We start from the raw sequence: 12,083 nt of genomic DNA, 5'->3' as shown, positions 1-12,083 counted from the left end.
TAGGTATCAGTAGGAGTGGTGGAGGAATACAGAGAGTGTAGTGTGTTCCTCCATACACGTTATGGCTCTGTATGAATCTATATTGTAGTAGTATCATAATGATCTAATGATCTAATGTCTCATTATATTACTATCACCCTTAGCACAACACCCCCCCCCCCCCCTTCACCACGCTTTCACAACCTTCACACACACACACAGGTCCACACACTCTTCTCGTACCCTTGTGGAGGGTTCTTATCCAGCCAGCCCATCTTTATCACAGGGCAGAGTTGGGAGCTGGTGTCGTCACTGGAGGACGAGCCTGACACTGATCCCGTACTGGGCAGGTAGATGCTGTTCTGGCTGATGGATAATCGCCCGTAGTCCTCCAACCATGAGTCTCGCCTGAAAAAAAATAAACAACAATACAAACAACTGTTGCTTAGGCCAGATTAGAATCAGCAACATGTAGTAATCAGATTTTGTGCTGCAGATAATTAAGGAACATAAACTTCACTTGGAGTTCAGTGCTGGTGATCTTTGACATAAAGAGTTTAGCAGAACTGGTTTCACATTAACCATTAACAAAGCGACAGGAAAACATTTCCCTTATTCTGTCTAAATGCACAACATGGAGATGCAATTTAGGCGACCGAGTTTGGATTTATTATAATAACACTGCTAATGAACTCACTTGTTAGATACCGAGTCGTAGGAAAGATCTCCATCGTCCAGGATCTCGTCGTCACTGTACAGGCTGGGGTGACGCGTCTTTTCAGGCAGTGTCAGGAACTTGTTCTATAAAACCAAAAACGTTATTATTATTACTTCAATTCAGAATCTAAAACACGGGAACACTGTTAAAACTCCTCATTTTTCTCAAACTATTTTCGAACACATTGTGGAAGGGTGCATCACCCCACTGAAAGAGGCCACTAATCATCACCCAAATCATCAAACTCCCTTAAACAGCCTGCTGTTGTACTACAGTGCATCCTGGTTCCATCTTTTCCATGGGTAAATGATGCCCACATGCCCGGCCGTCAACATGATCTTGGAGAAAACAGGATTAGTCAGACCAGCCGACCTTCTTCTGTTGCTCCGCTGTCCAGTTCCGATGCCTGTGTGATCATTGTAGGTGCTTTCAGCGGTTGACAGCAGTTAGCACTGGTTCTTTGACCATCCACAGAAGGGTTTGACACATTCATCTCATCACCAGGATTAAAATTATCTGCAGTTTGATCCTCAGTAGATCTTCTGTTGGTCCCTAAGTTCCACAGTAGATCTTCTCTTGGTCCATAAGATCCACAGCAGATCCTCTGATGGTCCGCAAGATCCACAGTAGATGTTCTGTTTGTCCTGAAGATCCACAGTTGATCTTCTGTTGGTCCCTAGGATCCACAGTTGATCTTTTGTTGGTCCCTAAGTTCCACAGTAGATTTTCTGTTGGTCCCTAAGATCCACAGCAAGATCAACAGTAGATTTTCTGTTGGTCCGTAATATTCACAGTGGATGTTCTGTTGGTCTGCAAGATCCACAGTTGATCTTCTGTTGGTCTGCAAGATCCACAGTTGATCTTCTGTTGGTCTGCAAGATCCACAGTTGATCTTCTGTTGGTCTGCAAGATCCACAGTTGATCTTCTGTTTGTCCTCAAGATCCACAGTTGATCTTCTGTTGGTACCTAAGTTCCACAGTAGATTTTCTGTTGGTCCCTAAGTTCCACAGTAGATTTTCTGTTGGTCCGTAAGATCCACAGTAGATCCTCTGTTGGTCTGCAAGATCCACAGTAGATCTTCTGTTGGACTGTAAGATCCACAGTTGATCTTCTGTTGGAGGCTCGTCCTTCCTCGGACCACTGTGGCTAGGCACTCTCCACAACTGCCTGTGACACTCCTTGCAGTTTGGGAGATGCTTCAACCCAGTCATCTGGCCATAACAATCTGGTCCTTATCAAAGTTCCTCAGGTCTCTATGCTGACCAGATCCGCTGCGTTCAACACGTCAACTCGAGGGACCTCCATCAGCCCGACATCTAACACCTCTCTGACCATGACATGCCATCATTAGTTTACATTTATACACACCTTATCAGCCATGACTACAGGATCGCCGTTTCCAGATTTAGACGTATCCCCCTCCTCATAGCTTTCAATACTGCTGGTAGAGCCCAAGCCTAAAACACACAGAGAGAACGTTTAAACCACTCGCTGTGACGGCTGGTTGGGACAGAAAGAGCTGCATGCTGGGAAGTTAAAGTAGTCTAGAAAAACACCCTTCAAAAATAATCACCCTGGTCATATTCCATGTGAAAATGGGGATCGCCCTTTCCTGTTTCAATACAAACGTCTATAGGTTACATTGGAATGCAGAGCACAAGCCAGGCTTTAATGTCTTCAAAAACCTCAGAATTATTCATCTTTACTCACGTCTCTGAGTGGGGGGTAACAAAGCTCTTTTAACGGGAGAGTCTGTGCCTGATCTGAACGGAGGTGGGGCGTCCACAAGCGGGAACAAATCCGAGAGCTCATCGGCCGGAGATGAACTGCAGGAAAGAGAAAAAAGAATTATTATTTTGTTTATTAAACTCATCTTGTAGAGTATAACGTTATAAAACTACAGCAGGTGATAGAGCATCCGCAGCAGATAGTTCTGAAGTAAATCAAGAGTAGGTTCTACAAAAGCATCAGGTTAAACCCTGTGTAAGGTGACATGACGCATGTAGATGCATTGATTGATTCATTCACACTGTTCTACCAGGTCAGGGTCACGGTGGGTCAGATTCATTGGGCGAAAGGCAGGAAATATCCCAGACAGGTCACTAGTTCATCACACACACACACACTTGGACATTTTAAGTCTCTCGAATTAGCCTGACTGCATGTCTTTGGACTTTGGGGAGAAACCGAGCACCAAGAAGAAACCTATGCAGACACAGAAAGGACCCTGGCTGCCCGGCCAGGGAATCGAACCCAGGCCCTTACTGCTGTGAGGTGACAGCTCTAACCAATGCGCCAACTGCCGCCCCCATGTACATACATTTACATATGCAGCATTTGGCAGAGGCTTTAATCCAAGGCCACTTACAATTATTACTGAATACTACTAGAGCAACTGAGGGTTAAGGGCCTTGCTCAGGGGCCCAACAGCTAGCAATGTTAGGGTTTGAACCGGCAACCTTCTGATTACTGGTCTAATACTTTAACCACTGAGAGAAAGTGCAGGTACTTTAAACATGCTATATTGCCTAAAGTATGTGGACACCCATGGCTAACAGGAGTAAAAAATCAGTTATATTAATAAATTATATGTGGCAGTTTGTTAATGCCAATATGCCAACAAGCTTAGGATGCATCTCCAAGCCCAAACTGAAATAAATCTCCAGCCTCTTCATGTCTGTGATGATACAGGTGAAGGTTTGTTAGATGATGTCTGTGTAGTTTACTCTACTTTGTTTTGGTTGGCTTGGTTTGCTCAGTTCATACGATAACATCTCAACGTCCACACAAAACCAGTTCCCATTTATACTGGTACAGGTTAAAAAAGTAAACAAAAGCCCTTTCTGTAAGCACTGGTGCACAACACCGATCAGGATAAAGGAAACCAAAGCTATTTTTATCGCCTCCAGGCAGCGTCTGCTTTAATTCTTCAGACAATGAGCTTCCTTCAGCGCTCCTGCCAGTAGATCCTGCATAAAGTGCAGAACAAACTGAAGTATTGACGTCATTTAACCCCATCATCTTCTAGTCTGATATTACATGTTGCATGAGAATCTGAAGCCGTTCAGTTTGATAATTACGCAAAAATAAAATTAAAAAACAGTAATTTTTAATAACCCACATCCTGTTGCTTCCAACACACGTGCAATACCTGACTTTATAAAATGAAACATATTCATAAGTTCATCTCAACTGTCAGTAAATCGTCAAATAATTAAAAATACTTTATAATAGTAATTAAAAACTAATCATCGGAATCACCTAAATCATCCTAAAAAGGTTTAGGTATCAATTATCAAACTTAAATCTACCCTACAACACACTGATCAACCAACAAACTAGTTCAGAGTTGGTTCGTCAGGTTTAAGAGACTAAGACCAAGACAAGACCAATACCCAACAAGACTAAAACAAAACCAGTAACAGCAGAGACAAAGGCAGGACCCACATTAATAAAGACAAGATTTATACTAAACGAAATCAAGACAAAACCCAAACCAAATAAGACCAAATCAAGATTCATATAGATCAAGATCCATGCTCAGTAAGACCCATACTTGGTCTAGGTTTGCAGTAGGCCTTATTTTTATATTTATATTTATGTCTTATACCCATAAAGACCAATACCAACCTGGACAAACCAGGAACCATACTCATCGGTATCAAGACAAGATCTTGATCTTGACCAAGACAATAAGACATGGATTCAAATGCTTAATGGTTTTTGCTCCTTTCAGTGTTTCTGAAGTCACTGATGTTAGTCAGGAGTTAATCTGAGACTCTCACTTCACTCTGAGAGGAGCAGTTTGACTCATCTGAAGGTACTGCCTGTTCTATTCCAAAAACTGTCATGTAAAACTTTCTCCTCAAGTACCAAAAGTACCAACGATGCACGTCATACAGCAAAACGGTCCTTTATATTTAATACCACTTCTGCTTAGAATCCAGGGGGATCCAGAAAAGCTTCTTCGGATGTTATGGACTGATGACATCACGTATCAAAAGAGAAATTCCTTTACTAAGTTTGGATTAAGTTTGCTGCCAATCGGCCTTTAATCCAACAGTGAGCAATGTCACCTAATCACAGCAGAACTGTTTCTTGCTGCTGCCAGAATTCGACCCATCCAGACAGTCTGGGTTCCCTTTTCAACCTCGGCAAAGAGAAATAGTTCCATGTCCTTTTATCGTCAAACTATCTCTGTTCATATGGGCACAGAGACGTCTGTAGACAAGCAGTCATAGACAATCCTAATCAGTAATGAGGAATCAGGAAGCCATATGCAGCAAAGTTACACAACAAAGTTGCATGAACACATCGTCTACAACCACAAATCAGAAAATCCGGGACAGTATGGAAAACGCAAATAAAAAACATGCAGTGTTGCTTACATTTACTTCTCTTAGCAAATGAAATGAAGTTGACCAGATAAAATATGAAATATTGTAGATTTAAACTGTCAGGAATAAAATTAAAGTCTCAGATTCAGTAATTTTAAGACTATTTATTTTATGTATTTATTTATTTGCATTTTCCATACTGTCCAAACTTTTTCTGATTTGGGGTGTAAGTTGCAGTCTGTACATTTTCAGAAAACCCACAACAACTTTAGGAACAAACCTACATTTTGAGGGTTTTGTTTGACAAAGAAGAGGAAAAGGAACAGTTCAAGAAATATTTAAAATTCCGAGATGGTCATGACGTAAATTCTAGTTAAGAGAAATTAGCATGGCGAGGACGCGTCAACAAATAATACAACACAGCACAAACACAAATCCAACTGCTGCAAAGAAATAAACTCCAATAAAAGTAAAAGTAATACACCCATGTTTAGTTCCTGTACTTCACTACAGATCATCTAAAGAACAAAGCAAAGTGATCAAAGTAAAATAACCCACATTATAACAAAGATCAAAGGATGAACACAAACAAAACAATAAAACAGTAAAAATCAGCTCGTATCTCTCATCAGACTCACCGGTGTCCACAATAAATCCTCCATTACAGCAGCACACGGGTCAACAAGCGAAAGAAGCGTCGCTCAACTGGTGCTGAACCAGTAACCAACAGAACGTAACGAAGAACCCGAACGTAAAAGGAGGAACAAGTGAACAAGTCGACCGCACGAAAAAAGCCGGAAGTGTCGAGAGCTTTTACATACACAACACTGCAACTGTTTCATTTTACTGCCCTATTTTAGGCAGCTGAGGTACACACCAACTTCCTGAATCATTCTCTAACACACACTCACGCTATACACACACACACACACACACACAGACCCTGATGAGAAGAATGACCCTGAACCAGTTTTCACTGCATTCCGAAAATGAGCTTAATCAGGACATCAGTGTAATCTGTCCACACAAAGAACTGCAAGACACATGGGCGCTAACCTTAAAGGTTTCGTAGTGTGTCTGTGGGAATTTGGACTTATTCTGTTGAAAGAGCATTTCATGACAGAGCTGATGAACTGGCTTGCAATCAATGTTTACATTAATCCAAGAGGTGTGTGAGGTGAAGCCAAGGGTACGGCCTTCCCCAAACTGTTGCCAGAAGGTTGGAAGCACATGATTTATTTTGGATATGAGTGCGGCTGAAACACTTATTCAGTATGTGTGTACCAAAAAACGGCACAAGGTTGGTCTAAATAAAAGGGTCTGTAATCCAAAACCTGCTGTAAAATTTTACCTGTTTATTAGTATTATTATTTTATTTATTTACATTATATTATATCCTTTTTTCATTGCATTTTCATCAAATGCTTTATCCTCAGGGTCAGCGTCGCAGCAAGCCCGGTTCCAGTGGAAAACACCGGGCACAAGGCAGGACCACCGTGTGCAGGACGCCAATCCATCGCAAGACTCACAACTGATCAATTTTTCATTTAAAACTGAATACACACACACACACACACACACACACACACACACACACACACAGACAAGAACATGCACAAGCTTACACACTTAAACAGTGTAACTTAGGGTTTGGTTTCCTGGTGATGGCACGTCTTTGTGAATTTCACACACGCAGCTTTACACATAAACACACACACACACACACACACACACACACACACACACACACACACAATGTCCCCTAATATAAGTAATATTATTAAAGTTAACGTATAGCACTGTACATGTGAGTGACTCAGTGTGAAACAGCATAAACCAAAAACAGCTTTTACACTCGACACCCTTCCTGATGCAACTCTTCTATGTCTGATTAGATGCCCAATCGGCTGATATCACTGATGAGATACAAACCCTGGATCTGTGTGCAACCTGAGCATAAATCAATGTTTAACAACCGCATATTTATAAAGTTCATGCTGCTAAATTCTCGTCTCTGTATATCATGTTAGTGAGGCGAATACACATCCTTGTAAGAATTTAATGCCAAAATGAACTCTAGATGCGTCTAAAATTTGAGAAGTAGAACGGATGGTTAATGACTTAAAGATAGAAGCCCACTAGGGGGCCTCACTTAACACCTCACTACTAAGAAATCTGGCTTCATTTGTCAGTCATAACATCAACCCAGCTTTATCAACTCACCAACTACAGACCTTCTACATACCATGAGCAGAAACGTGTAGAACGGAAGGAAGAACTATTCCCTTCACAAATGTTTATGTATATAAAGTCCATAAAGATTCCTTAAAGTTCTTCAGATGGTTAGTGTTTCTAAGCAGAACTAATGTAGCCTAAAGAACCTATTAGTAGAATAGAAACGTTTGGAACCAGGACTGGAACACTGGGGCTGTTTGTTTATTTGCTTGTCACCAGTTTCAGTACCAAAGTTCTAATTAAAATGTGTTGTGCAGCTACACCCACCACCAGCGACTCCACACAGTTTAAATATGTAGAACAGATCAGAGTAAACATCAGTACTGACATGAGGAAGTCACTGTAATCACTGAACATCAGAATGAGGAAACACTCATCCAGTTGTACTGCTTTCAAACAGCGCCACCACATGGCAGAGCTCAAAACATCAGCATTTAGGAGAAGCTCTTCAGAGCCACTTACAGAGGAGCTTCCTCAGTAAACACTTCCTGTGGTGCTGGATGGATTACTGTTACTGGTAATGCTCACTTGTAAACAGTTTTAAATGTGTCTGGAAAGCGCATTTTTACAAATCAAGGTTGTCTCAAAGCTACTTTCCAGATTCCAAAACCCTGTAACAAGCAGCCGTGGGCAGTGGGTGACTGGCAGGAAACACTCCCAAAACATCACACAGATTAAACCTTGAGAAAAACCAGACTCACTGACATGAACAGGGATCTTCATCCTGCTTGATCCGAGAGGATTATTTGGATTAATAAAACTTGATGAAACAAAGAAATACTTAATGATTAGAAAAAAAGCAGAAGTGAAACAAATCTGAGGTTTAAATTCAGGTTTTATTTTCTCCCAGTGAATAAAATTGTGAATCCACCTGCTGCATCAGCACTATGAAATAGCTGTGCGTTAAACTGTGCAGCCGTTTGGAGCCTGTAGATCATGTTTCTCTCTTTTCACTTCACTCTGTGAAGGCCAGCGCATATTAAACTTGTTAAACTGTGTCATTATGGACCATGTCTTGCACACAGGACAGGGTCTTCCCCAAAGTGATGTCACAAAGATGGCATATAACAATTTACATATTAGATTTTCTATACATGATGCTATGGATTTGGCTGAAACCACAAACGTCAATTAGGAGGAGTGATCAAATACTTCTGGCCAGTTTCTAAATGGCAACACACTTTGTCCCAAATGTGGATGACTGGGTGTTGGGAACACTGGTCATGTGTGAACACATTTCTCAGCCATTAGAGGAAGTAAATAAGGAACTATATAATCACCTGATGTAAGTATAAAGTTGAATAAAGGACCAGTACACTTCGTGTAATTCTGCCAAGTTCCAAAAGATGGTGACACCAACCTGCACTGAGGAACCAAGATCACAAACCTTGACCACAAGCATGTGTTTGGCTTCACATCACACACACTTAGACACACACATCTACTAACATTCATTCATTCATTCATTGTCTGTTCTGCCACCACTTTTTACCACCACTTTATCCCACTCAGGGTCGCGGTGGGTACGATTCACTGGGCGAAAGGTGACACCTACTGACAATCTATTTATAATCTGTGATTCAGTAGGTTGTGGAAATCATGCGACTGCACTTCCTGATGTCAGAGAAACCCGCCACACAGGAAAACAAGACAGAAATCCAAAACCAGCAAACAAGAAACGTGATTAACGTGAGACATGTTTCATCTTCATTCATTCTCTCTTATCATTTGACTTATTTTAGGCTCACAGCGTGTCACAACAACCTTAAAATACTGGTAGCATGAAGGAACTACACCCTGGACCCTTGTCAGTCCATTACAGGCCAACACACACACTGGGCACAATGTAGAAACAAGGGATGAACCATTAGTGAGCATCATTAGTAAACCAATCACAGACAAGCTTAATAAAACATAAAACATCACAGACTTCATATTACTTTCTGAAATATAAATCAGTGAAACATGCTGATGGTAGCACTAATCTAGAACAGTAAGATGAACTCTGACCAGTTTCATACTCACACCAAACAGATTCAGAGCTTCGTTCCTACAGCCCACGCTAAGGTACAGTACATTTTAGTACTTCAATTTCTGAGAGTTGGGAGGTTCTTTGAAAACACTACTGAAGCATTTACCCGGTATTAAAGATAGAGCGAAACCTGAATAGAGCAAGAGTACTCGGACATTTAATCTTATTGACCAAGACTCTGGTAAAAATACTGGTAAATGTAAGCTAATGGGTACAGAAGGTTGGCAGTCTGATGTCATATTTATAATATAATAAATTATTAATGTATTAAACCAGTAAAATATGGGTTCACCAGTCCCAAGGGGTACATGTGAGCCAACCAAAAGACAACCGTTTCAGTTCCTTACCTGAGAGCTGCTGGGCTCTTGGATTGTGGTGAGAGTTTATCGGTGGAAGAGCCACGTGGTGGAACAACGGGTCTTCTGGGGGGCCTGGCTGGTGGAGTTGGCTTAGGCCCTTTAGGAGTCGTCACGACATACGACTTTGGAGGAAGAGGGGGAATGCCCATTTCAGCCTGACCAGGTGAGGAACACTGCTCGTAAAGGTGAAACTGTTCAGATGATGATGAAGATGAAGAAGAAGACATGCTGGGTGATGTAGGCCTCGCGATGCCACTGTTCTGTTTCTCGCCAAAATGCAGGGGTCGAGGGGCAGGAACAGGCACTGGTCTTGGTTGAGTTACAGGAACTTGAGTTGCTCTGCTTAAGGATGCTGTTGAAGGATCACAAGTTTCAGTAGCATTTCCACTGGTCATTTGGGACATAACAGAATTGGATGTGAATGGTACGGGTGGCCGATTTTGGGTTGCCCGTGGTGGGATTGGGGGCAGAGTTTTCTTCTGAATCTCAAGATTGGAAGACTGGTCCTGACCCTGGGTATCAATCCTTGAAGACGTCCGGAACTTAGTTCTCGCCCTTGGAACAGGCTTCTGTGTTTCGTCTGTCTCTGTATATATTCCTCGTTCTGATGGACAAAGCTTGTGCAGACTCCCTAGGATGCGCTTTCGGTGGCCTGACAGAGCCACGCCCATGTGCAGCAGTTGCGTGGCGGTCAGTCCCTGGCATTCCTGCACTGTTCTGAGACCGACTTCTTGGAAGGCGGGGCAGTAGTGCTCAAGGCGGAGCCCGCTGAGCCAGTCAAAAACAGGCTGCATGACCTCCTCTGTCCGAGACATTACCACGCCCAATAACACAGTACCACCACACCCTTATACAGCACACCAGGTCTCTGTTCCAGCAAGTGGGGACTTGGGTTATGGTCTGGAAACCATTATCTGCAGAACAAAGCAAAACAATTCAGTTGTTGTTTCAGAAAACAATAGAATTTTATATGTAAGGAACTTTTAACATTTCAGGTCATCTAGAACAACGTCAAAAATATCGATGCTTTAAATTTACAATGTGCCAGACACTTCCAAACCCTAAATAACAGGTCACCCTAATCGGATCATACCAACCTGATCATCCTAATGAGATCACACCAACTTGGTCACTTTAATCAGATCATTTAAATTATCTGCACGCTCATTACCCAGTATAACAACGTTAGTAATAGTAGAGCTTTCAATAGCTCCCTGTTGACCTCTGAGCTTGGTATCAGGTCGATTTCACAGTTCAAGGTTTCTTCCTCTTCTCAGAGGAAGCGAAGTTATTGTGCATACTATGCAAAAGGAACTAAACCTAAAATCCTCTTACACAGCTAATAAATATGTTCATCTTTTAATGACCTTTAACACCCTGGTGCAAGTGTGAGCAGGTTTTACACAGCAGTACGTACACTACCAGATCTCCAGCCAGTTACCATTACTGTAATGCCATAGTGTACAAATACAAGCCCACATTCAACACCGTTTTGACACGACCTTGGAGGAACAGGTTGAAATTCTGTTGAATCAACACTGGAACTTTTGCACAAGTGTCTTACTATATTTGGAGATAATCCATCATTTCATAATAAGTATTACAGCAACACTCACACATGGTGGTGACTGTGTGATGGTGTAGCAGTGCTTTGAGCATCAGGACCCAGACCATTTCCCCTTTTATTAGAAAATTCAATGTGAGACAATGTAAGGCAATGAAGACGATGTAAAATCATCTGTCAGTAAGCTGAAAATGAAGTATAACCGGCTGAAGAGTTTTGGACCTGAAGTTTTGGTTTTGAACTAAACCTAGTACAGATGCTGTGACCTGGCGAGACCTGAAAGCAGCAGTTTAAGTCTAATAGGCAACAGATTGTATATTTTTTAAAGCAGTTCTGTTTTAAAAACAGTGGTGTGGATTCGAATTACATTATAGAAAGTGTTCAGTTACAGTCAGTGCTGATAAAGGTGGTACTGCCAGTCAGCTATTTGAAGGGGGCACTTACTTTTTAACATTGGTGATATTGGTGGTATGGATATTTGTTTCTAAAATAAATACATGTTTTAAAGGTTTGTTGTGTTTCTACTTGAGATACTTTTGTGTAATAAATGTTAAATGATCTGAACAAAAGTATGACAAAAGTAAAGTTATGACAAAGTATTTGCCCCCTTTTTACACAAACACATTCTACTGATCAGACAAATAATCAACAGCTCATTCAGTGCCTTTTACAACCACGATTACCTACCTAAAGTTCCTCATTCAGAAAATTCAGGAAATGGAGAGAGAAGCATGGACATACGGGGTAAAGTACTGTATCTAAAAACTCACACTGAAGGAATGAGTGGTTATTATTGAGTGTTCACTACTTCACACATGCAGACTGGTGGTGTTTTTTCTTTCTTTTAACACCCTGCTT

General features: G+C 41.5%; 1 protein-coding gene across 1 annotated transcript in view; it reads right to left on the bottom strand.

Annotated features, from left to right (window-relative positions):
• Window positions 1–12,083, bottom strand: part of LOC134334111 (arf-GAP with Rho-GAP domain, ANK repeat and PH domain-containing protein 1-like) — a 51,243-nt gene that overhangs the window by 28,632 nt on the left and 10,528 nt on the right. The window contains exons 2-6 of the mRNA XM_063016294.1: window positions 9,650–10,575; window positions 2,409–2,524; window positions 2,067–2,155; window positions 677–780; window positions 223–387 (exon numbers count right to left, since the gene is read on the bottom strand). Coding sequence (XP_062872364.1) covers window positions 223–387; window positions 677–780; window positions 2,067–2,155; window positions 2,409–2,524; window positions 9,650–10,476 — 1,301 coding nt within the window. The 5' untranslated portion in view covers window positions 10,477–10,575. The remainder of the gene's footprint in view (window positions 1–222; window positions 388–676; window positions 781–2,066; window positions 2,156–2,408; window positions 2,525–9,649; window positions 10,576–12,083) is intronic.

The sequence above is a fragment of the Trichomycterus rosablanca genome, chromosome 20 (genome assembly GCF_030014385.1).
Source record: "Trichomycterus rosablanca isolate fTriRos1 chromosome 20, fTriRos1.hap1, whole genome shotgun sequence".
Lineage (NCBI taxonomy): Eukaryota > Metazoa > Chordata > Actinopteri > Siluriformes > Trichomycteridae > Trichomycterus > Trichomycterus rosablanca.
This window is presented reverse-complemented; position numbering and strand designations above follow the sequence as displayed.